At 46.9% G+C, this 27418-nt stretch overlaps 1 protein-coding gene across 4 annotated transcripts in view; it reads left to right on the forward strand.

The window, feature by feature from the left end:
• Positions 1-26961, forward strand: part of EFCAB7 (EF-hand calcium binding domain 7) — a 125375-nt gene extending 98414 nt beyond the window's left edge. For all 4 annotated transcript variants that reach the window (XM_089653383.1, XM_089653382.1, XM_089653385.1 and 1 more), the window contains 5 exons: positions 975-1108; positions 10597-10745; positions 13999-14208; positions 16922-17029; positions 26592-26961. In XM_089653383.1, the coding sequence (XP_089509509.1) occupies positions 975-1108; positions 10597-10745; positions 13999-14208; positions 16922-17029; positions 26592-26666 (676 nt within the window). In that variant the 3' untranslated portion in view covers positions 26667-26961. The remainder of the gene's footprint in view (positions 1-974; positions 1109-10596; positions 10746-13998; positions 14209-16921; positions 17030-26591) is intronic.
• The last annotated feature ends 457 nt before the right edge of the window (positions 26962-27418 follow it).

Below are 27418 nucleotides of genomic sequence, written 5' to 3' on the forward strand. Positions count from 1 at the left end.
TCAAATCCATTGTGGTGGTGTATAGAGCCAAAAATGTTAGAATTGTGTCGATCTCCCAATATTTATGGACCTGACTGTAGGTTCACTACAAATGGATACTACTGGAGGACATGCAGGACCTTTGTTATTTTAGACATTTGCAGAAAGAATCTCTTCTAACAATAAACATGTTTGCAGACAGAAGAAGGCAGCATGGGGAAATCTACCACTCACTAAGCAAAAAGAACCAAAAACAAGCCTAAAATGATCGATAATGGGCGTTCTCATTATGCTAGGTGTGCCTAGGCAGCCTGAAAAATGTACCTTGATGTTCTTAATTACTCCTGTATAACAGCAGAGCCTTTCTGTTCCTTGAGCCTCTTAGCTGTACATCTGCAGTGTGAGATCATCCAAGTTGCTGCTGCCTGTGACTGCTAGTCTCCCCATATTTGAGGTGTGAGTTGGTGATGTCAGTACTGTGCTACTCACTGTTTTCCTTACTGGAGTGAAAGCCATATCTGATTACCTACAGTGCAAGGATCCCCCTGTTTCATCCAGTCTTTGGATTTGTGCTCATTCCACAACTCCTGTTGTTTCTTCATCATTAGGGTATATAGACATTCAGTCATCAGGGAGGCAGCTCTGACATGAGGTAGCAAAGTCCTCTTCTACCAATATGTCTGCCTTCACAGAGACACAATGCAGAAAAATACATAATCAGTAATGAGGAAATGATCAGCTGCAGGGCGCCTACAGGCAATAATGGTGAGTGGTCCTTTGCCCTCTGCCTGCCTTTCTGGGTACATCTGCCACAATACAGGTCCTCTTTAACTTGATAGCTTTCAAAATAAATCACTCTGATCTTAGCGCCTAACATTCACACAGATAAAATGTAAAGGAAGCACTACAGGCCGATCATATAGGAGATGTATTTTAAAGTTCTAAACCAAGGAGCTTGCTACACATTAGAATATTCTTCCTCTCCCTTCTTCCAGATCTGCTCTGTCCGACATGTTTGACATCATTGATTTAGACAGCAATGGTTCTCTCAGCCTAGAGGAATATAATTTCTTTGAGATGCGGACCAGTGGTGAGAAATGCGACAATGACGCCTGGGAGGTTTGCAAAGGTGCGTCCCCAATGCCTTCAGTGTTTGTGTTTTATTCACCTTGCCAAGAGTTGTCTCTTTTGTATTAATGGAGTCACTTAATACAGTTGTTTAACGGAAAAAAGTGTGTTATTGAGAGATAATCTAGAACAGATTTAAATACGTGGCACTATCTTCCCAATAATACATGGTATATTACAGGCCGTAAAACGTCCACTAATTCTGAGCAAAACATTTGCATTTTTATGGTTTTCTATTAAGAATGCATTAGAATTGAATTACTTTTCTTTTAACCTTTCAGCAAGATGTTGAAGAAAAAAAGCTTTTGGCATAAAGGCCAGGCGCTTCCAACATTTATTACAATGTGACCTTAATATCACCCGCTATCAGTGCGCCTTCTTCCTCGAACGGCAGAGGGAAAAACTTAACATCATTTACTTCACTCTTCATCCAGCTTCTCATCACAGACTAGAAAATAACAAGATCAAAGTCACCACAGACTTCTCTGATTAAAGATGTACAGGAGATGCCCTGGCTAAGCAGTGCTGACTTGGCATAATTCGCAACTCAAAAGACAGTGTAGTTTATTCATTTTTAAAAGATCTATTTACCCAGATACAGATATTGTAGGTTTTGGTAGGTGATGGAGGATTGAATAATACAATGGTTTGTTGCGGACTCCGCTGTTCAGATCTCTGTGCTTGCAGGGACCCCAGCATTGCGGTCTCTATGCTTGTAGGGACTCCAGAATTGGGTCTCTGTGTTTGCAAGGACTCCAGGATTCAGGTCTGTATACTTGTAGGGAACCCAGAAATTGAATACGTTTGCTTGCAAGAACTCCAGGATTGAGGTATCTCTGCTTCTAGGAACTCTGGGTTTAAGGTCTCTGTGCTTGCAGAGACTCCTGGATTGAGGTCTCTGTACTTGCAGGATTGCAGGACTGAGGTCTTTTGGCTTGCAAGGACTCCGGGAATCAGGTCTGTATACTTTTCGGGAACCCAGGAATTGAATATGTGTGCTTGCAAGAACTCCTGGATTGAGGTAGCTCTGCTTCTAGGAACTCTGGGTTTAAGGTCTCTGTGCTTGCAGAAACTCCTGGATTGAGGTCTCTGTACTTGCAGGGCTGCAGGATTAAGGTCTCTTGGCTTACAAGGACTCCTGGATTCAGGTCTGTATACTTGTAGGGAACCCAGGAATTGAATGTGTGGTTGCAAAAACTCCAGGATTGAGGTATCTCTGCTTCTAGGAACTCTGGGTTTAACGTCTCTGTACTTGCAGAGACTCCTGGAGTGCGGTCTCTGTACTTGCAGGGTTGCAGGATTGAGGTCTCTGTACTTGCAGGACTGCAGGATTCAGGTCTCTTGGCTTGCAAGGACTCCGGGATTCAGGTCTGTATACTTGTTGGGAACCCAGGAATTGAATATGTGTGCTTGCAAGAACTCCAGGATTGAGGTATCTCTGCTTCTAGGAACTCTGGGTTTAAGGTCTCTGTGCTTGCAGAGACTCCTGGATTGAGGTCTCTATACTTGCAGGGCTGCATGATTGAGGTCTCTTGGCTTGCAAGGACTTTGGGATTAGGGTCTCCATGCTTCAGGGAGCTCTGGTTTAAAGCGGTTGTAAAGACTAAAGGTATTTTACCCTAATTCAATACTTACCTTAGCCCGATCTTGATCCAGCACTGTGCTTGAAAGCAGCAGCACTGCTCTTTCTCTCTTCACAGGCTCAGAGATAGCAGCGGGAGCCATTGGCTCCTGTTGCTGTCAATCAAATCCAGTGAGCAGGAAGCAGGGGACAGTGCCAAGCCGCACTTTGTCTATAGATGCACACAGCCTGGCTCAGCAATGTGAGCCCCAATATGGGCGATCGGCGCACATGCAGAAGAGGAGGAGCTGACAGCGTCAGAGGAGGAACCCAGAAGATGAGTTTCAGGGCCGTTCTGTGCAAAACAGTTGCACAAAGCAGTTGTGCTTGCAGGGACTCCAGGATTGAGATCTCTGTACTTGTAGGGACTCCAGGATTGAGATCTCTGTACTTGTAGGGACTCTAGGAATGAGGTCTCTGTGCTTGCATGGACTCCTGAGGTTTTTTTTGCATATAGGGGTGCCAGGATTGAGGTACCTGTGTTTGCAGGAACTCCAAAATTGACGTCTCTGTGCTTGATGTGTGTGTTAGAGGTTTGCATGCAGAGACTCCAGGATTGAGGGTAGGCACTCCGGGCTCAGCAGCGTGAGCCCCCATATAGGCTATGGGTGCACATACAGAAGAGAAGGAGCTGACAGCGTCAGAGGAGGAACCCAGAAGAGAAGTTTCAGGGCCGTTCTGTGCAAAACAGTTGCACAAAGCAGGTGAGTATAAATCTGAGTTAAAGGAAATTGTGCTTGCAGAGACTCCTGAGATTTAGATGTATGTGCTTACAGGGACTCTGGAATTTACTTTCCTGTACATGCAGGGACTCCAGGATTGAGATCTCTGTACTTGCAGGGACTCTAGGAATGAGGTCTCTTTACTTGTAGGGACTCCAGGATTGAGATCTCTGTACTTGCAGGGACTCTAGGAATGAGGTCTCTTTACTTGTAGGGACTCCAGGATTGAGATCTCTGTACTTGCAGGGACTCTAGGAATGAGGTCTCTGTGCTTGCAGGGACTCCTGAGGTTTTTGTGCATATACAGTAGGGGTGCCAGGATTGAGGTACCTGTTTTGCAGGAACTCCAAAATTGACGTCTCTGTGCTTGATGTGTGTGTTAGAGGTTTTCATGCATGTAGAGATTCCAAGATTGAGGGTAGGAACTCCGGGATTGAGGTTTATTTGCTAACAGGGACTTGGAGATTGTGGTCTCCGTACTTATAGGGAATCCAGCATTTAGGTTCCTGTGCTTACAGGGACTCCAGGATTGAGGTCTCCATGCAGAGATTTAAAACAAAATGTAGGAAATCTCTGCCATACATGCACGCTTCCTCATGTTTTGTCTCTTTAAAAACCCTGTAAGTACAAAAAAAGCTATTGCTCTGTCAGAAATCCATGGGGCTCCGATTTTCTTTTAGATCTGACCTGTAGATTTGTTATTTTTTCACTTGCTTTAACAGGATGACAACGCTGTTTGCTCTGCAGTGAAATCTCATAGCAGCGTTGTCACCCTCTGCACAGGTTTGTCTTAAATGGAAGTAAAGGTTATTTATGCTTCCAAATCAAATACACTTTCACTCACTGGTACTGCCTAGTATTCCTATGTTTTTCCTCTCCCTCAGTTTTTCTCCATTACTGAGCTAATGTGACCCAACACTGATGGAGAGGGGCAGGGGAGGGTCAAACTAGGATGCTGTGCAGGCAGCTGACATCCTCATCAACTGATGATGTCTGTCAGGGATCTCCTCGATCCCCGGCGCGATGGTCCTGGCGCAGGCGCAGTGCGCCGCCCTGTGCAGGGACTTGGGCACTAGGTCCGGGCCGGCCGCGGCGTTCGAGTTCGCGCATGCGCAGTAGAAGCCGCGGCCGCCCGCTGGGCGCCAATGGCAGCGCAGGGCGGGATATTTAAATGGCCCTGAGCTGTCATTCAGTGCCTTCTGGTCTTACCTGTATCCTGTGAACCTGTGAATTGTAAGTTGCTGACCCGGATTATGCTCTGACCTTGCTGTATTTCTCCTGCCCTGACCCTTGCTTTGTCTGACCTCTCTCTTGAATGCCCCCTATTGGATCTGACCTGCTGTTGCTGACCTGGCGTGTGACCCGACTATTCTCTGCCCGCTGCCTTGTACCATACCGTCCTCCCTGTTACCGACCCGGCTTGTCTGACCTTGCACCTGCTCAGCCATCCATCCATCCGTCCATCCCTCCCAGTGGGGTCTTCTGACCTCCTCATATCAGGCTCTTCACCGCGGGAGCCCTCGGCGAATACCACTACCACTAACGGGTTTGCCCAGTAGTCACGACCTGGTCTCGGGGGGCTCCAAGTCCATCCCCACCATCAGGGGCCCTGGTGAACAAGCACCCTGGGACTTAGACTCCGTGCTCTGGGAACGCCTATTTAGTGGAGTACTAGTGGTACCGCCGGGTGGTCCCTTACAGTACCAGAAGGCCATGACGGAGCCTCGAGGAGGACCCTCCCCGCTGGAGGAAGTTTGTAGGCACCTGGCTACCTTGACGCAAGCTGTAAACGTATTACAGGACAGGTGTTTACAGATTGAAAATTGGTTCCAGGCCTGCACGATATCTGCCCCTGCACCACCAGCCCCGGTCCCTGCACCTCCGCCCATAGCGGCCCCTGAGCCTGCTTCAGGGGCTCCCGCACCACTTCCTATGGCCGAACCCCGGGTACCCCTACCGGAGCGTTTTCCCGGGGACCGCACATGCTTCAGGTCGTTCCGTGAGTCCTGCCTTCTCTATTTCGAGTTACAACTTCATATCTTTTTGACGGAATCAGTAAAGGTGGGGTTTGTCATCTCCCTCCTGCAGGGTGAACCCCAGGACTGGGCCCACCGACTGAGAGGGAACAATGACCCCCACCTAGGCTCAGTTAACGTTTTTTTTGACGCAATGGCCATCTTATATGATGACCCACAGCTGGCAGCTTCGGCCGAAGCAACCTTGTACATACTCCGGCAGGGCCGACGGGCGGCGGAGGAGTACGCCTCTGATTTTAGGCGTTGGATGGGGGACACACGCTGGAACGAGTTTGCCCTTGTGCACCAGTTCCGTATGGGCCTGTCAGAGGCCCTGAAAGACGAGCTCGCCCGGGTAGAAATGCCTGAGGCGCTGGAAGACTTAATTGCACTAACCATCAAGATTGACCGTAGACTGCGGGAACGCAGGTTTGAGAGGTCTGGTCAGGGTCGCGGAAGTACCTGGGGGTCTTTCCAGGGTCCCAGCCAATCCACTAGGCCACATTTCCAGAACCCACCACCGGAGGATACTCCTGAACCCATGCAGCTAGGCCTGGCACGACCTAAGCTATCTCCAGAGGAACGCCAGCGCAGACGCTCCCAGAACCTATGCCTCTACTGTGGTGAAGCTGGTCACATGGTACGATCCTGCCCGCAGAAACTGAGTAAGTGCACCTCTTCCTCCTTATCTGTTGGCGATGTCAATTCTTCCCAATACTTAGTTGTGCCCCTCTCCTTTCAGCTTCCAGAAAGGACCGTGGAAGTGACAGCCATAATTGACTCGGGGGCATGCAGCTGTTTTGTAGATATTAATTTTGCTCACCAGCAGGGTATTCCCCTCCAACCAAAAGAAAAGGAGTTCAACATATTTCTGGCCGATGGGTCCCGGATAAGATCAGGGGTGGTTAACCAGGAGACCCCTTCCATTGCCACCACCATTGCCAGCCAACACCAGGAACTCCTTCACTTGGATGCCATCGCATCACCCCTTTTTCCAGTCATTCTGGGGCTTCCGTGGTTACGGGCTCATAACCCCCAGATTGACTGGGAGACCAGGGTAGTCTCGTTCCCTTCCCAATACTGTCGGGAACACTGCCGCACTTCGGGCCCGGGGGTTCCCCAGGTCCTCGTGTGCTCGGAAGGGGATGCCGACTTAAGGCAGGTCATTCCTGCGGCCTACCATGAATTCCTTGATGTATTCAGTAAACGGGGAGCAGATACTCTACCCCCCCATCGCCCGTATGACTGTCCTATCGACCTGTTACCTGGCTCAGAGATCCCTTTTGGGCGGATCTTCCCCCTTTCGGAGCTCGAATTGTGGGCCCTGAGGGAATACATTGAGGACAGCCTTCAGAAGGGATTCATCCGCCCCTCTACCTCTCCGGCAGGGGCAGGGATTTTCTTTGTAGAAAAAAAAGACAAGACCTTGAGACCGTGTATTGATTACCGGGAATTGAATAGAGTTACAATCAAAAATCGTTACCCCCTGCCATTGGTACCAGAGTTATTTCAGAGTTTAAAGGCTGCAGTGGTGTTCACGAAACTGGATTTAAGGGGAGCATACAACCTGGTTCGCATAAGGGAGGGGGACGAGTGGAAAACGGCCACTTTGAATATCTGGTCATGCCGTTCGGCCTGTGCAATGCACCAGCCACTTTCCAACACTTTGTGAACGACATTTTTAGGGACTTCCTGGAAGTCTTTGTTATCGTCTACTTAAACGATATCTTGATTTTTTCACCTTCTCTGGGGGAGCACAGAGTTCATGTAGCAAGGGTATTAGGGCGGTTGCGGCAGCACGGCTTATACGCCAAGGCTGACAAATGTTGCTTTGAACAGTCTAGCATTACTTTTCTGGGTCTGATTATCTCCACCGCGGGGGTCGCGATGGACCCTCAGAAAGTCTCTGCAATACTGGATTGGCCTGAACCCACAGACAGGAAGGGCGTCCAACGGATTGTCGGGTTCGCAAACTTTTACCGCAAGTTCATCAAGAACTTCTCGGGTCTGGTCTCCCCCATTACTCAGCTAACTAAGCTTGGAACTCGATTCAGGTGGACACCGGAGGCGCAGGAAGCTTTTGAAGCTTTGAAGAAGCTATTCACTTTGGCACCCATCCTGGGTCACCCCGATGCCGCCTTACCCTACATCTTGGAGGTAGATGCATCAGAGAATGCGGTAGGTTCCATCCTATCCCAGCGAAAGGGCACCAGGGAATTGCTCCATCCTGTGGCATTCTTTTCACGGAAACTCACCCCGGCGGAAAGGAACTACGATATCGGCGATCGTGAACTTCTGGCTATTAAGACAGCGTTAGAGGAATGGAGGTACCTGCTGGAAGGTGCCTCACACCCCATCTTGATATTTACGGATCACAAGAATCTGGAGTACCTGAGGACCGCCAAACGCTTACGCCCACGACAGGCGAGATGGGCATTGTTCTTCTCAAGATTCAATTTCCACATTACATACAGGCCGGGATCAAAAAATACGAAGCCAGATGCGTTGTCTCGCATGTACGAGGACGCCAAGGAGGTCCCAGCGCCCGACACTATCCTGTCTTTGGGAAACTTCTTGGCGCTTCAGACGGACCTTCGTTCCAAGATAATGGAGGCATCCACGGCCATAGTCATCCCAGGCGGGGTGCCCCTCCAGAACAGGGGGGGACTCCTATGGAAGGAAGATCGGATTATGGTGCCAGAGGAAATCCGAACCCTGGTCTTGGGCCATTGCCATGACCACCCGATGGCAGGGCACTTTGGCTTGGCCAAGACCCTAGAGCTCCTCCGACGCTCCTTCTGGTGGCCTGACATGGCGAAAGATTGCAAACACTACGTTAACTCTTGCATCACCTGCCAGAGGAACAAACCATCAAGGTGCAAGGCTTGGGGTCTTCTGCGGCCTTTACCGATTCCCGAACGGCCTTGGCAGAAGATTTCGATGGATTTTATAGTCGAGCTCCCACCTTCACTAGACCACACAGCAATCCTTGTGGTCGTGGACCGTTTATCTAAGATGGCCCACTTCATACCATTAAGGAAGACTCCGTCGGCAGCCGAAACTGTGCGAGTATTCATTCAAGGGATTGTAAGACTGCACGGGGTCCCTGAAGACATTGTCTCAGACTGAGGGGTTCAGTTCACCTCAAGATTTTGGAGGGCTTTGTGTAAAGCTCTGAACATCCAACTGTCCCTCTCTTCTGCATTCCACCCTCAGTCCAACGGACAGACCGAAAGAACCAACCAGACTCTGGAGCAATACCTGCACTGTTATACATCTTTTGCTCAGGATGACTGGATACCACTTCTACCCTTGGCGGAATTCGCGTACAACAACGCGTGCCATTCGGCAACGGGGCAGTCCCCGTTCTTTTCCAATTATGGGTTTCACCCTACCTTCCTCCCGGACTTGGTCCCTGAATGCCCAATTCCAGCAACACAGGATACATTGACGTTCTTCTCCTCGAACAACAAGAAGCTACAGGAAGCCATCATTCGGGGCCAAGAAGACTACAGGAGGGCATTTAACAAGAGACGAAGGGGAGATTTGGTGTTGCGACCCGGAGAGAAGGTTTGGTTGTCTACATCCAACTTAAAGATGCTTTGCCCCTCAAAGAAATTAGGCCCTAAATTTATAGGACCCTTTTGCGTTAAGCGGATGGTCAACGAGGTGGCTTACGAACTTGTCCTCCCTGACACACTCAAAATCCACCCAGTCTTCCATGTGTCCCTGCTGAAACCAGTGGTCCCAGATGCCTTCCCTGAACGAGATTCTAGACCTCTGGAGGCCATAACGGTCGAAGGGGAAGAAGAATTTGAGGTGGAAACAATCCTGAAGTGCCGAAGGAGGGGGGGCCAGACCCAATTCCTAAGCAAATGGAAGGGCTATGGCCCTGAGGACAATTCTTGGGAACCAGCCCATAATGTCCATGCACCCAGACTTGTCCGGAGGTTTTTTCGCAATCACCCGTGGTGGAGAGATCGGGTGGGCATCCGGAAGTTGCCCGTAGGGGGGGGGGCAATGTCAGGATCTCCTCGATCCCCGCCGCGATGGTCCCGGCGCAGGCGCAGTGCGCCGCCCTGTGCAGGGACTCGGGCACTAGGTCCGGGCCGGCCGCGGCGTTCGAGTTCACGCATGCGCAGTAGAAGCCGCGGCCGCCCGCTGGGCACCAATGGCAGCGCAGGGCGGGATATTTAAATGGCCCTGAGCTGTCATTCAGTGCCTTCTGGTCTTACCTGTATCCTGTATCCTGTGAACCTGTGAATTGTAAGTTGCTGACCCGGATTGTGCTCTGACCTTGCTGTATTTCTCCTGCCCTGACCCTTGCTTTGCCTGACCTCTCTCTTGAATGCCCCCTATTGGATCTGACCTGCTGTTGCTGACCTGGCGTGTGACCCGACTATTCTTTGCCCGCTGCCTTGTACCATACCGTCCTCCCTGTTACCGACCCGGCTTGTCTGACCTCGCACCTGCTCAGCCATCCATCCGTCCATCCCTCCCAGTGGGGTCTTCTGACCTCCTCATATCAGGCTCTTCCCCGCGGGAGCCCTCGGCGAATGCCACTAACGGGTTTGCTCAGTAGTCACGACCTGGTCTCGGGGAGCTCCAAGTCCATCCCCACCATTAGGGGCCCTGGTGAACAAGCACCCTGGGACTTAGACTCCGTGCTCTGGGAACGCCTATTTAGTGGAGTGCTAGTGGTACCGCCAGGTGGTCCCTTACAATGTCATTGGTTGTCAGGACACTGTCAGCTAGAAGGTCGTAATGGCGCACAATGAAAACCTGTGGCTTTGTGTAACTAAAAGGCAGAATTGTTCCACCTGCTGGCTTGTATACAAGTTTTGGGCGATTTTTAGACATTTTGCCAAGGCACCCCTGAAGAAACCTCAAGGCACCCCTGGGTGCCTGGGCACCCTGGTTGATAATGGCTGGCCTAAACAATGTAAATAAAATTTGACCGTTGTAAACATCCCTATCAGAAAAAATAACAGACTTACTAGCAGGATCAACATGTAATAAAATGATGTTACGGGGGAAGAAACAATGCAAATTAAATCTGTTTGGCTGCTATAGGTTATAGTTGGTCTTTACCCCTGTTTCATTGTTTTTTTAATTTTTTATTTTTATACAGAGAATTTTGAAACAAAGAAAAATGAGCTTACGAGGAAAGGTTTTCTGGATCTAAACCTTATGGAGGCAAATGACCGAGAAGGCGACCCAAGTGACCTCTGCGTGACGCTGCAGTCCATGGGTTACAACAAGGCCCTGGAACTGACAGAGGTAGAATGCTGTCTGTGGTTTAAGCTCCATGAGCCCTTCCGCTCCTTCTGTATTGAAATGGATTGTAATTGGACCATCTCTTTATATTGTAAAATGCTGTGCAAACTGTTGGTGCTATATAAATCCTGTATAATAATAAGAATAACTAAGGGCTCATGTACACTGCAGCTGCTAAACTGACGTTCAGGAGCTTTTCTGCATTTTTTTCAGCAGCCCCTGAAATCTCCCTAATGTTTCCCTATGTGTCCATGTACACATCGTCCTTTACAGTCGTTTACAGGCAGTTGAATTTGCAGTTGTTTTTTTGAACGCACCAAACTTGTGTTCAGGAGTATATTTTACCGGCGTTTCAAAAGGCAAACACGGTTAACCATGTTTAGAAGCGTTGTTAACTGTTCCAGATGCTGTCCAGAGCCTTTTTTCATCATCAGAAATGCATGCAAAGCGTTTTCCAAGTATTCAAATGGACCCGGTACACCAGCGCAGTCAGTTCCAGGTTTCTCGTGAAGGAAAAAATGGTAGAATGCGCTGCATTATGATGGGATCCATAGTGAATACAACCAGAAAAGACAGGTCATCTCAACACATACTGCTCTCTCTGCTTCTGCTTTCTCTATTCCTCTCAAAATGTCTGAAATAGTTAGTTTTTTACTATTTTTCAGTGCATTCTGGGCATTTGGGAAGGTCTCCTGAGGTTATCTTTTAAACACGCTTCTAAACGCAAACGCGCATAATCACGGCTAAACTGACATTTTTTAACCTACGTTTTTCTGCAGTCAGTTTCCATTGTTCAGAAAGGTTTCCAAACACTCCGTGTACATGAGCCCTTAGAGTGCATTTAAAGCCACATTTAAAAAAAAAAGTAGGTAGAGCATCTTGAGTTATCACCAAGAATATCAATAACACTGTTCAACAGGTAAAAAGTTTTGGGCATAAAATTAGCTAATCTTACATAATTTTGGGGTGCTGAAAACGAAAATGACCCTAAAAAATGTTGATTGGCTCTAGTTTCCATGATATATTCACCCATCTAATGACGTAAGCCATTCAAAATTATGATGCAACTTCAGCTGCATATTGCGCAATTGATACTGGTGACCAATAGAAAATTGCATGTATACTGAGATGATGCAATATTAGCCTTTAATTGCATCACTTCACTGCATAAAAGCTGCAGTATCTGTAGCTGATTGTAGTTCGACAGCGTCTTTACATTTCGTTTTATGCTTATATAGGCTACTCAGTAATGCCTCGAACTTGTGTGAATAAAGCAGATAATTTCTGCTATATCTGCGGTGAAATAACTTTTATCTCACAAAAAAGGAGGATAACAGGAATGATTAAGAAAGCCTACAACTTGTATTTTGGCTGCAAGATAGGAGACCAGGACAAGAGCTGGGCACCACATATATGCTGCAATTCTTGTGGGACGGCACTGGAGCAATGGTTGAATGGAAAAAAGGCATCTATGCCTTTCGCTGTGCCAATGATTTGGAGAGAGCCAACAGATCATGTTAGTAATTGTTACTTTTGTATGGTGCCTCCAATTGTAAAAGGGCTAAATAAGAAGAAAAAGTTATCTGTGCACTATCCAAATATTCCATCGGCAATATGTCCAGTTCCTCATGGAGAGGGGCTACCAATTCCTAAAGCACCAGAATCCTTCGTGGTTGAGTCAAGTGAGGAAGAACCTGAAGCGTGTAGTCACGTGCAGTTGTAAGAGATAGCCCTTTCCTCGAATACAAGAGAAAAGCCAAGAGAAGCAAAACCGACACAAACTGAAGACAAAACTAGTGAGAATCCTAAGTATTAAAATGATTCAACTTAGTTTATGGCTATAATTTTTCTTGGTAATCCTATGCAATATATTATGCCATTTAGGCTTTGTTATGTAGTCAATATCACTTGCTTTATATTTGTGGAAAGACATCTATCTATATAATTATTGTGCATTATGTAGTCATTACGCCTATAGTAGAAAACTTTCCGTTTACAGAAAAACTAGAGCCAATTGACACATTTCATTGTTATATTTGAACTCAGAATGTGAAATTCATTAAGAAATGGATCCTTTTGTTTCCAAAACTGGCAAAAAATAAAAATTTGTTGAACAGTGTAATCTTCCAATGGGGACCCTTGTTAAAGTGACAACTATCTAAAGTGGCATTTCCCTTCCATTGGAGACTTTTCTTATCCCATTCCTTGGGGTTTACTGAACCAGGAGCTAAAGTGGAACTTTACCCATAACAACTTGATAAAAAATAATGTTCTTTAGCAAAAAAAATACATTCCACATAAATAAGTATACTACCAAAATTAGTGTGCGCTGTAAATTGCCTCCAGCATTGTTCCTGTTTCTTTTTGATGGAGGCGGCCATTTTGCTGAAGCTCAGATCTCCTGAGCAGCAGTAAACCTTTAGGCTGTCAACAGATCAGCAAAATTCGGCACAGTGCCTAGAAATAGAGAGCAACTGAACATGTGCAGAGCAGGGTGAGACAGTGTATTACTGGATTGTAAACAGTATAGGCATTTATTTTTAATGTTTTACAAAGCTTGACCTGCAAAAGGAGCCATCCTTAAGTCATCCGGCAGGACTCAATTTTCTGACTAAAGTTCCACTTTTAAGGGAAGTCTCCCAATGAGGCAGAGAGGACAAAAAAACTTATAGAAAATTATTTTCTTTATTTAAAAATTAGTGTTGGCTTTAGAATTACTTTAACCACTTGCTGAAATGCACTATAGCCAAAAGACAGCTACAGTGTGGTCAGCTAGTTATGGGAGGGCATCCATAGACGTCCTTTCAGAACCACGCCCCCCAAGCGCCCCCTGGCGCGCTCTGATTGCTGTGTCCTTCAGACACAGCTGATCACAGATTGCGGTAAAGGACCAACCAGAGCAGCCCTTTACTATGTGACAGCTGTGTCCATTCACAGATGATCACATTGTAAACGGACTTGCCGTTTATCGGCAGTCCTTTCTTCATACGCTGTCACAGCTTGAGGAGAAGAGAGCCGGTAGTCGGCAGTTCTGACGGGACATTTACAGTAATAATCAGAGCACTGATCATCAGTGCCTTCTCATTAGTGCCACCTATCAGTACCACCACATCAGTGCCACTTCATCAGTACCCATCAGTGCAGCCTCATCAGTGCCCATCAGTGCAGCCTCATCAGTTTGTTTGAGTGACGCTGCACTTTTACTTTTATAGACTTTGTATCTTGGATACAATCTTGTTTCATTTTTATTTTGCAGGCATGTCCATTCATTGTTGATATTTATGCAGAAAAGTGCAAACCCAGACTGAGCGCTGTGAGCCTGGCATCCAGCAATCGGCAGCTGCAGAAGGTGCTTTGTAAGTCTGCAATTCTGAAAGGAGAGGCCAAGCCCATGGAAGGTTATGAAAGCGTTGTTATCCACACATACAAGAATGACACCAGAATTACTTCTGTTATTGAGAATAAGGTTTGTAAACTGCTAGCGCAATGGCTAATGAAATTATATATATATATATATATATATATATATATATATGTGTACCTTTTCTGAAAATCAGCTTTAATAATGGAAAGCAACTACTTACTGTAAATTCCTTAGGCCGATGCACACTCGGCGATTTTACAGCGGTTGTTTTGGGCATAAGGCGCTTTTTTCTACAGCCAGTAAACCCCCCAGCATGTTATCCTATGTGTTAATGCACACATAGGCTTTTATCAGCGGTTTTTGGCAGGGGGCATTTTTAGCCTGGAAAAACCCCCCACAACTACCGCGCTTGAAGAGGAGTCTTTAAGCATTAAAGTCCAAAAACGCTGGTTTGCCGCGTTTTACTACATTTGGACGTGTTTTTCAGCGTTAGAGCGTTTTTACAGCTAGAAAACTCCTCTAGAAACCCACTAGTTCTGGGGGTTTTTTTTCAGTCAAAAAACGTTGATTACAGTCTATGTGTGCATGGACACACAGGATAACATGCCGGGGATGGACACATAGGTAACATGCCGAGGATGGACACACAGGATAACATGCTGGGGATGGACACGTAGGATAACATGCCGGGGATGGACACACAGGATAACATGCCGGGGATGGACACACAGGATAACATGCCGGGGATGGACACATAGGATAACATGCCGGGGATGGACACACAGGATAACATGCTGGGGATGGACACGTAGGATAACATGCCGGGGATGGACACGTAGGATAACATGCCGGGGATGGACACACAGGATAACATGCCGGGGATGGACACACAGGATAACATGCCGGGGATGGACACACAGGATAACATGCCGGGGTGGACACACAGGATAACATGCCGGGGATGGACAGGTAGGATAACATGCCGGGGATGGACACGTAGGATAACATGCCGGGGATGGACACATAGGATAACATGCCGGGGATGGACACATAGGATAACATGCCGGGGATGGACACACAGGATAACATGCCGGGGATGGACACATAGGATAACATGCCGGGGATGGACACATAGGATAACATGCCGGGGATGGACACGTAGGATAACATGCCGGGGATGGACACGTAGGATAACATGCAGGGGATGGACACGTAGGATAACATGCCGGCGATGGACACGTAGGATAACATGCCGGGGATGGACACGTAGGATAACATGCCGGGGATGGACACGTAGGATAACATGCCGGGGATGGACACACAGGATAACGTGCCGGGGATGGACACACAGGATAACGTGCCGGGGATGGACACACAGGATAACGTGCCGGGGATGGACACATAGGATAACGTGCCGGGGATGGACACATAGGATAACATACCGGGGATGGACACATAGGATAACATGCCGGGGATGGACACATAGGATAACATGCCGGGGATGGACACATAGGATAACATGCCGGGGATGGACACATAGGATAACATGCCGGGGATGGACACATAGGATAACATGCCGGGGATGGACACATAGGATAACATGCCGGGGATGGACACATAGGATAACATACCGGGGATGGACACGTAGGATAACACGCCGGGGATGGACACATAGGATAACACGCCGGGGATGGACACATAGGATAACATGCCGGGGATGGACACACAAGATAACATGCCGGGGATGGACACATAGGATAACATGCCGGGGATGGACACAGGATAACATGCCGGGGATGGACACGTAGGATAACATGCCGGGGATGGACACATAGGATAACATGCCGGGGATGGACACAAAGGATAACATGCCGGGGATGGACACATAGGATAACATACCGGGGATGGACACATAGGATAACATGCCGGGGATGGACACATAGGATAACATGCTGGGGGGTTTACTGGCTGTAGAAAAAAACGTCAAAAGCCAAAAACAGCCACTGTAAGAACGTCCCGTGTGCAGGAGGACTTAAGGTATGACATGTGTTTACATTTGTTAAACTTAGTGGCCTTTTAAAAAGTTCAAAAAATGGCAACTGCCCCACCCTATAACTGGCTTTCACAGAAAGGAGCACATGGAAGGGCAACGCATGTCAAACAATAAAAAAGAAAAATTCCCAGCTCAACCTGCCAACCAACTTACGAACAAACCGAATTGTCCTGTCTAACAGTTTGCATTAAAAACGGGTTTAGTTAGCACACATTTGCAGATACATGGCTGAAGAGCCCCTTCACAGCACTCCAATATACTGCAGTTCCTAACTCTATAAATTTTGAAAGCCTCCATAGTAGAAGCAATTGTATAGATGGCTAGTCTGAGGGCAGGGTGAGGCTGAGGGAGCCCACCCCTCCTTAAAGGTACCTAGGCGTACTGGACACCCAGCATATAGCACATTGGCAGCCAGGGTGTCCAGTGCAACCCCTCACCAGCAAATCAACAGTACAAAAAATGGCCACTGCCCCACAGCAAGGAGCACATGGAAGGGCAACGCATGTCAAACAATAAAAAAGAAAAATTTCCAGCTCAACTCACCAACCAGCTTGCGAACAAACCAAACCATTTGCAAAGGTGCTAACTACACCCCTGTTTTTAACGCAAACTGTTAGACAGGACAATTTGGTTTGTTCGCAAGCTGGTTGGTAAGTTGAGCTTTTAAATAGTTAATTGATACTTTAACGACTTGTTTTTCTGGTAGAGCCAGTCCCACTTTGCTCTGTACTAACACCTATCTATCCCCTGTCCTGCTGGCAGGCAGATAAGAAGATCATGATGCAGGTGAACAATGACCAGAGCAAGAACTGCGTCAGCAGCCGAGGACTCAGTGTGTTCGCTGTGGAAGTGCCTGCAAAATCAACCGTGGTAAATGTCACCTTCTGATAATGCATCTCTATGATCATACACACTGATAGGTGTATTCAAGTGTACCTCTAGATCACGGGTGTCAAACTGGTGGCCCTACAGCTGTTGCCAAACTACAAGTCCCATGAGGCATTGCATGTTTGACAGATTGACAGTTACAAGCATGACTCCCAAAGGCAGGGGCATGATGGCATTTCTAGTTTCACATCATTTCACTTGGTGTCATCCTAGTCTGTCCTTCCAGCCCCAAGTCCAATCTTTAACAAACTCGTGCAGACTCCACCTCCGCAACATCGCCAAAATCCGCACGTTCCTAACCCCAGAAACCACTAAACAGCTCATCCACTCCCTCATCATATCACGACTCGACTTCTGCAACTCCCTCCTCACTGGCCTGCCTTGCCGCTGGCTATCCCCGCTTCAGTCCATCCTGAATACGGCTGCCAGACTCATTCACCTTTCCAACCGCTCCGTTTCCGCCACCCCCATCTGCCAATCCCTCCACTGGCTTCCGATTGTGCAACGGATCAAATTCAAAATCCTAACACTGACGTACAAAGCTGTCCACCATACTGCCCCGAACTACATCACTGACCTAATATCCAAGTACCGCCCAACACGCACACTCCGCTCCTCACAAGACCTCCTTCTCTCTAGTTCCCTGGTCTCCTCCTCCCATGCCCGCCTCCAGGACTTCTCCAGGGTGTCACCCATCCTCTGGAACTCCTTTCCCTAACCCATCAGATTATCACCTACTCTCCTCTCCTTTAGGCGCACCCTGAAAACCCAGCTCTTCAGGGAAGCCTACCCCCTGCTAACTTGACCGACCTCCTCCACTCTTCCTACCACTCCATCCCCCACAGCTATCTCCTCCTGTACCACTATCCCCGTCCCTTCTAGATTGTAAGCTCGAAAGAGCAGGGCCCTCGATCCCCTCATGTTTTGCATTGTATTGGTATTGTTCTGTCACATGTTCTGTCCCCCTTTGTAATGTACAGCGCTGAGCGAACTATCGGCGCTTTATAAATACTGTATAATAATAATAACATCAGCTGGAGGGCCACCAGTTTGACACCCCTGCTCTAGATCAATCCAATCTCTTGTTAAATCTCTCTGCAATTGAAAGATTATGGGAGTGATTTACTGAAAACAAATAGACTGTACACTCTGCAAGAGCAGCTGCATCAGAGCTCAGTAAATGGGCAGAAGCTTTGCTGACTTCTATCATCCAATCATGTGCAATCAAAAATGCTGTTTTTTTTTTATTTTTCTTGTGTGCTTTTGGGTATTCTTTGCAAAGTGAAGCTTTACCTCATTTACTAAGCTCTGGAGAAACGACACTTGCAGAGCGCAACTGCACTATACAAAGTGCATAGTCTATTTGCCTTTAGTAAATGAACCCTAATGTCTCCAGTTGTAAGCAGTATAGCTCATCATGCCATCAACCACAGTAAATAAAGCTGGCCATTCAATAGCATATTTTGGGGAACAGTTTCACAAATATGCATAGGAAAATTTTCAGTGAATTCGAAGACTCGACAAATGTTGTTCGAATGTACTTCACAGTTTTGTTTGCTTTTAACAGTCAGTTTTGGAATTAGCAATTTCAACTCCAACTTGTTCACTGTTTTTAAACCCATGGGGGCATTCTGAGCCATCTTAGACTACAAAGACTTGAATGCTTACATTTGAGTGCAAAACTTTGGAAACAACCAGATCTCTCATTGCCTTCCTTCTGGCCTATGTGGACATAACAGAGGCTTAATTCCATATGCCTATCTTTCCAATGCACCAGCACTGTCTGCCATTTTCTTTAGGGCCACTACATTGCAAGTTCAAGGCTCTGCCTTTTGACCTGTCTTGTATATTTTGGGTGTTTATTAAGGAGTTGTTCCTGTTGTGTCGGAGGTGTTTCCACATTTTGGAATACTTGGACAACCTACTGTTAAAGGAATAGTTGGCAAGAGTTTTGTTAGACCGTGTATCTCTGACTGTCTGGACATGACAGGTTTGAGCAATTTTTGAAACTTTACAAACTGTCCCTGGAACTAACTCATCACCAGGAGCATCTGGGTCTAGTCCTGGACACCTCTGAGACCAGAGTGTTGCTTCCTTGGGCAAAGACTTTCTGGTCTCAGATTCAAATTATCCAATCCAACTTTTTGCTTTGTTTGAGAAAATTCCCTTTTCCCCAATTTCAATTCAGACATCTGCTAAACAATCTTCTGTTATCGTGGGACAAATTAGTCCTCTCTTTGAACAGGCTGATTTGGTTGACAGCAAGGACCACACTATTCCTGGCTTGGTGGCTCTGGAGTCCTATCTTCCAATTATCTGGAAGATACTCACAATGGTTATTGCTCTGGGTGGAAGTCCTGGTCACCCTGTCAGTGTGGGGGACTTGGCTGTCGGTGCAACTTCGTCTCCAAGTAAGCATCTTGGAGCTTCAGGGAATTTGGCTGTCTCTTCATCATTAGACCAACCTGTTGGAGAGCCATCCAACCTGGTTTCAGTCTGACAACACCATGGCAGTGACATACATCAATTATAAGAGAGGAATCAGACGTGTCACCACGGCTAGAGGTGAGAGGATCTTGTTTTATATAGACTTTTGTATTGCAGCCTTTTCAGCCATGCACATACCGCTCATAGACAATTGTCAGGCAGTTTTCCTGTGCCAGGAGCACATGGACTCAGGAAAGTTGTCTTTACATCTGGAGATGTTCCAGGATCTGTGTCACAGCACCTCTTTGCCTCCAGGTTCAATAATAACTACTCTGAAACTTTTTGTTTGTATTCTCCTTAGAATTGAGATAGAGGGCATTCCGTTGATCCTCATTGCTCCGGATTGGCCAAAGCGGATGTGGTACACTGACTTGGTAATACTTCTAGCGGATGCACCATGGGCCCTGCCAGAACTCCCAGATATACTGTCCCTAGAGCTGATTTGTCTTTCTGCTTTGCGGTCGCTGGCTTTAATGGCGAAGCTGTTAAAGCACAAGTTCAAAGTGACAAGGGCATCTCTGAGTCTGACTCCTACAATGTTCAAGGCTAAAATGTCCACTAACCACAAGGTCTTATCACTGGACATGGAAGGCAAACTTCACTTTGTGTGATTCCAAGGGCGTCCGCCCCAGCAGCTTTTGTGTGGATGGAATCTCTCCTTCCTGCAGTTGGGTCTTGACCAATATTTAGCTCTCAATGTCAAGTCTCTTCACTTTCCACAAGGCACAGTCCCTTCTCTACTATCACGCACAAGGTTGCTTTTCTTGTAGCTTTAACCCCTTTGAGGTAAGTGTCTCAACTGGAGGCTTGATCTTTCAGAGAACCTTTTTTTCGTTTTACAAAATGACAAGGTGGTGCTGAGTCTCAGGACTTCATTCTTGCCTAAGGAAGAAGGTATGGTAAATTTTTTCACCTTAACCGGGACATTGATCTACTTCCCCCCTTGTCTGGCTCTGGTTCTGACTGTGATAGTCTCTTACTGTTTTTTTCAGGACTGTTTCTCTTTTTGTTATTCCAGATGAGCCCTAGGAGGGCATCCCAGCTTCTCATTCCTCCATTTCTAGGTGGCACAGACAGACCATTGTTCAAGAAAGGTTTCCCCTTTCCTGTTAAGCTTCACTACACTAAGGTGCCATTTTATGAAACAGAGATCAGCGGCGATCCTGAGGATCGTTGCTGATCTCCGATCATTTGTGGTTTAGGAAACAGAGATGATCAGCGGAAAACATGTTCTCCGCTGATCATCTCAGCACACAGATGGCCAGTATATGAAGGAGCGATGTCAGCCCTTCACTGGCGATCTGTGTTCTCCCTGCAGATTCTCCAGCCCAAGCTGGAAAATCGGGGGAACCGCAAACGAAGCAGCGATAATTTGCTTAGTAAACGGTGTTTGACTGATCTCTTACTGTAATCTCCCGAGCTTATAGTAAAAGCAGCCATTTTCCAGCGTTTGTAGATCGTTCTCCCTTCGTTCAGAGAACTGATCTACACCGCTTCATAAAAGGCATTCACAGGAGAACTGTGTTCTCCGAGAATGCCAGAGAACTGAGCAGCGGTCATTTAACACTGCTTGATAAGAGGACACCTAGGTCTTTGAGTGCCTCTTCTGCTTTGCAGCATCAAGCAACTGTTTCCCAGAGTGGTAAGGCTGCCACCCAGTTTTCAGTTCATACATTCTCTAAGTTCTGCCAAGTGAACATTTTTGCTTCATCTCATGCCAGCTTCAGGCGTCTCTTTCCCTTTTAGGCAGCTCTTTCAGCTGCAGGCAATCCCATGCTTCCTGCTGTTATGTTGGGCCTGTTAAAGATTGTTTGCTGTGTTGCCCACACCTCAGTTGGACGGCATTTGGATATCCATTAATGGATGAGAATGAAAATAGGATTTTTGTATGCACCATAAAATCTTTTGCTTGTATTCCATTAGGGGACATTGGTCCCACCTCTGTGTTTCTGTTCGTGCTTTTGATACTGGGTCTGCTAACTCCGCTCAGAAAAGTAGTATTTCATTGGCTTCATGTCAAGGTCCTACCTTTTCCCAGAGACTGTGCGGCTTCATGTACTGGCATCTATCTTGGGTTTCTGCAGAGTATGGTGGGAGCCTTTTATGCTTTCAGGTCTCTGAGGTCCATCCCCCAGAGGGGTGTGGCTGAGTACATATAAGCCTGTGATCCGCACATGCTCTTTGCACTTGTATCTTGTGTTGCTACAGCTCTGTGTATACTCTCGTGACTCTTTTGGTATCTGACTCGGCTTGTGACTAGACCATTCTCTGTGTTTTCCTTTGATCTGACCTTCCGTTGCTGAACCCGGCCCGTGACCTGTGATTCTTGTCTACTGTTCTGTACCGTTTTGTCCCGTTGTTGTCGACCCGGCCTGCCTGACTACGCTATTGTCATTCCTACCAGCTACACGCCATTGGCAGCGACCATTACCGCAGCCGGGGTGTCTCGGGGGCCACGACCTGGTTCCTGGCTGCGTCAAGTCCATCCCCACCATTAGGGGCCCTGGTGAAGGGCAGCCTGGGACTTAGACTCCGCGCCCTGAGGGACTTCGGTCTGTTGGTGGTGGTTGTCGTCAGTCAGTGCGTTACCCTGCCACTAGGCCTACCTGTCCGTTCCACAGCCCTGCCCTGACACTTCAGAACTCACATTGCAAAGTTTTATAAAAGTGCAGTTTGTTTTTTAAGCAAGGGTAAGGCCATACATACCGTTGCTCTATAAATTGATCCTTAAGTGCAGCCACAAGTGTTTTAATCAACTGTACAAAAAAGATGGCAACCACACCAACCTCTAGCTAGTCTTTGCAGTAAAGTGCACATGGAAGAGCAATGCAGTACACAAATAAAGATTTCCCAGCACACTTACCAGCTAGCCTGCAAAACAACCACATTTTCCCTGTCTAACAATTCACTTTAAAAACAGAGGGTTTTGCTTTCAAGCATTTGCAAATATATGCGTAAGCCACAGTACTTGCGTCAAGGCTCCACTGTGTACTGCGGTCCTAACCAGTGGCGTCCCTAGGGGGTGCGGGCCGCACCGGGTGACACCATCACAGGGGGTGCAGGAGCAGGATGCCAGCAGAGCTTCTGGGCTCTGTGAAGGTCCTGGCCAGTTATTGGGGTGATCCTGGATCCCGGAACAGTGACAGCTGCCCCTGCTGTAGCTGTAAAATGAGTATCCCAGACCCGTGAAGATATGTATCCCTTGAAGCGACTGCGCATGTGCTGGTTTCAGGCCGAAGAAGCCGATTGCTGATCTCCGACTTTAGCACAGAGCTGTTACAATTAACCCCTTACAGGCTGCAAACCGCTGAAGCTGATCCCGTGGATCACTATGGGTTGCAAGATCAGTTAACCCCATATATGTTCAACCTATACAAGGTTAACTGATCTTGCAACCCATAGTGATCTGCGGGATCATCTTCAGCGGTTTGCAGCCTATAGGGGTTCACTGTGGCAGCTCTGTGGTGAAATCGGAAATCGGCTTCTTCGACCTGAAACCGGCACATGCACAGTCACTTCAGAGGATACGTATCTTCCCGGGTCAAGATACTCATTTTACTGCTACACCGACACCGCTCCTTCCTCTCTGGAGGGGTGACACCACGTGTTTCTGCACCAGGGGACACCAATCCTAGGGACGCCTCTGGTCCTAACTCTATAATTTTTCAGAGTCTCCCAGGTTGGAGTACATAGAGCAGCGAATAGGTTAAAGGCAGGCTTGCCTGGAGGGAGCCCACTCCTCCTTAAAGACACAGGGCCCCACGGGATGCTCAGTAAAAGCACAATGGCAGCTGAAGGCATCCAGTGCATCCAATTCAACCAACTGTACAAAAAAGTGACAACCACCCCAACTATCGCAGTAAGGTGCACATGGAAGGGCAATGCACACCACAAACAAAGATTTCCCAGCACACTTAGCAGCTAGGCTGCAAAACAACCAAATTGACCCTGTCTAACAATTCACTTTAAAAACAGAGGGTTTTTCAGTGGCTTGTACCCTAATCTGATTGTACTGGTATACCATACACTCTGCAGTCTCAGTGACTTTCAAGCACTCTTTATCATGGCACAAACACAGAGAATGCCAATAAACCAGTAATACAATAGAAGAGATATATATGACATCATCATGACCTCATGTTCTTAACCACTTCCTGTCTGGCCGTTGTATATCAACGGCCGGATGGTGGCAGTGCAGGGTCAGGTGGCCGTTTATAAATGACCTCCTAGACCCCTGCTTGTGTGCACGTTCCCTGTGAGCGCACAGCACCGCGATCCGGTGCCCGCTGTGTCCTCCGATCGTCGTACGGGACCTTTGTGCGAGGTCCCAATCATGTGATCACTAATTGCCCAATCAGTGATCACATGCAGAGTAGTAAGCAAGATGTCACTTCTGACATCATTGCTTACTACGTGTGAAATCTGTGAATGATCACAGAGGTCACATGGTACAAGGCTATTCACAACTGCCTTGTACCATGTGACAAGCTGTGACCAATCACAGCTCTCACAGTATTTCTCAATGGCTGCAGGAATGCAGCCGGAGAGAAGGAGAAATGATTGCTTTTACAGCCTTTATGGGTGTAAAAACAATCAGTGTAAAAAAAAAAAAAAAAAGTCTTCATCACCCCCCACAAGTAGTACAGCGTCACCATGGTGACACTGTACTGCTAGGGTGACAGTATGTAAAAAAAAAACATAAATTAATGTACAGCGCTGAGCGAACTGTTGGCGCTTTATAAATACTGTATAATAATAATATAAAAAATATAAAAAAATAAAATAAAAATGGCAATGGCAGTTTTTAAAAATTATTTTTGGTTATAAAATAATTTGGGTTATTTTTTTTTTTTACTAGAAAGATAACTTAATACATTTTGGCGAAGATTTATGATGAAATATTATTTATTTGCAAAATTGTATAAGAAAAACACTTTTTTTCAAAATTTTGGGAGTTTTTCATTTATATAGCAAAAAAAATAAAAATCCCAGTGGTGAATAAATACCACCAAAATAAAGCTTTATCTATCTCAAAAAAATGCTAAAATATTCATATAGGTACAGTGTATAGGTACACTATACTGGAATGAGGAAATCTGCGCTGGCCTGATGACATCTGGTGACTCAACCCCACCTGACGACTTCACCTGTTTTGCAGAATTCCGGTTCCCAGAGTACCTTGGAGTAGGTCTTATTTACTCCAACGCACAAAAACCTTGTGCTATCTGGTTAGTACATTGTACACTCACTTCTTACGAACCACGGAAGTCACGATAATTTAACAGCCACCTAAAGAACCACCATTGTCACGTTGCACATTTTAAAGACTTTCATTTATCCATTTATCTACCGTATATACTCGAGTATAAGCTGAGTTTTTCAGCACATTTTTTGTGCTGAAAAACGGCCCCCTCGGCTTATACTCGAGTCAACGTCTGCAGGGGGGGCGCGAGGCTCCGTCAAGGGGGGCGCGTACAGGGGTGGGCAGAGGGCTGCTGTCTCTTACCTGGCTCTCACGATGATCCATCCAGGAAGCGCTGCTCCTTCCGTCACTCCGGCCACTCCCTCACTCCTGCCGCTCGGCTTCGCCTCCTCACCGGTGATTGGCCTCCAGAACTGTAGCTCAGGAAAGGTACACGGGCGGCCAATCACGGGCGAGGAGGCGGAGCCGAGCGGACCCGCGAAAATCGAGTGAGGGAGAGGCCGGAGTGAAGAAGGACAGCTGACAGGTAAGTGTGCAGTGCAGAGGTGCTGCTGCAACCACATATGCTGGCTGCAGCAGCACCATACTGCAACAGGGGTCAGCAAGTGTCATTGGTGTCAGTGGGAGGAATAGTGCCGCATCATTGGTGTCACTGATACTAATGATGGGGCACTATTCCTCCCACTGACACCAATGATGGGGCACTATTCCTCTCACTAATACCAATGATGGGGCACTATTCCTCCCACTGATACCAATGATGGGGCACTATTCCTTCCACTGATACCAATGATGGGGCACTATTCCTCCCACTGACACCAATGATGGGGCACTATTCCTCTCACTAATACCAATGATGGGGCACTATTCCTCCCACTGACACCAACGATGGGGCACTATTCCTCCCAGTGATACCAGTGATGGGGCACTATTCCTCTCACTAATACCAATGATGGGGCACTATTCCTCCCACTGATACCAATGATGGGGCACTATTCCTCCCACTGACACCAACGCTGGGGCACTATTCCTCCCAGTGATACCAATGATGGGGCACTATTCCTCCCACTGACACCAACGCTGGGGCACTATTCCTCCCACTGACACCAATGATGGGGCTCTATTCCTCCCACTGACACCAATGATGGGGCACTGTTCCTCCCACTGACACCAATGATGGGGCACTATTCCTCCCACTGATACCAATGATGGGGCTCTATTCCCCCCACTGACACCAATGATGGGGCACTATTCCTCCCACTGACACCAATGATGGGGCTCTATTCCTCCCACTGACACCAATGATGGGGCACTGTTCCTCCCACTGACACCAATGATGGGGCACTATTCCTCCCACTGATACCAATGATTCCCACCCTCGGCTTATACTCGAGTCAATAGTTTTTCCCAGTTTTTTGTGGTAAAATTAGGTACCTCGGCTTATATTCGGGTCGGCTTATACTCGAGTATGGTATGTCATTTTTTATTTAGCGCTGCAATTTATCTATTAAGGTACAGTGTTGCATGACCGCGCAATTGTCATTCAAAGTGTGATAGCACTGAAAGCTGAAAATTGGCCTGGACTGGAAGGGGGTGAAAGTTAGGGTGAGTTAGGGACCTTAGATTGTACGCCCCTTGAGGGTTAGGGACTGATGTGAATGTACAATATATATGTAAAGCGCTGTGTAAATTGATGGCGCAATATAAGTACCTGAAATAAATAAAATAAATAATAAAGTGTCCGGACTTGAAGTGGTTAAATATTCACACTAGCCAGATATTCTGCATGTCCAGAAATGAGTTATATAATGCTGACATGAAGCAGGGAACTAACATCAGCCTTTCTTTTTACAGGTGTCTCAGCATGTCATGGCCCTGAACGAGAGACAGGAGTGGTTGTATAACTGCATACAGAGTGTTCTGTCCTGAGCCTGAGCTCTACAGCAAAGGGAGAAGACATTTTTGAACCAGTGGACATTCCTAATGCTTCGTCATATCAGGATCATTACACTGATAACCAAAGATTTGATTGATTACACTACAGGTGCCACATTTCTTCTAAAAAAAAAAAGTGTGTTTTTTGTTCCTCTTACAGTTTTTACAAAATACTAATCAATATGGGGCTCAACCCATGCAGATTGCACTATTGTCTTTGGATGGGAATCAAGAAACAAAATTGACGATCACAAACAAATGTTACATTCTAAATAAATGTGTGATTTTAGCTCTGTCGGCCTGATCAAAGTCCTTTCTGTATGAGAGATTTCAGGTAATAGTACAGATGAGGTGCACATGGTGGCAGTACACAGCAGACTGAAAATGGGGTTTGCGAAAAAACTGGTGCGGTTGGAACTGGTGCTTGTAGAAACGAATCAGGATTTTTGCAAAAAAAACTATGTATTTAGTTACTGTGGAAAATAGGTTCCTTAGCCAATGACTTGGCCACATCATTTATCATTCTCATTTCCCTCCCTCCTAGATTGTAAGCTCCCAGGATCAGGGCCTCCTCACCCTCTTGTATGGAACTGTATTGTTGCTGTATTATCTCCCGTTATATTGTAAAGCGCTGAGCAAACTGTTGGCGCCATAAATCCTGTATAATAATAATATTTTCCAATAATTAGCCAATATAAGAGCTAAGCAATGCAGATGGTTGTCAGTTGCGCAGAAATCGAACCAGA

Source organism: Staurois parvus, unplaced genomic scaffold (assembly GCF_062004578.1).
Source record: "Staurois parvus isolate SC_StPar_1 unplaced genomic scaffold, SC_StPar_1.0 ptg000709l, whole genome shotgun sequence".
In the NCBI taxonomy this organism is placed as follows: Eukaryota; Metazoa; Chordata; class Amphibia; order Anura; family Ranidae; genus Staurois; species Staurois parvus.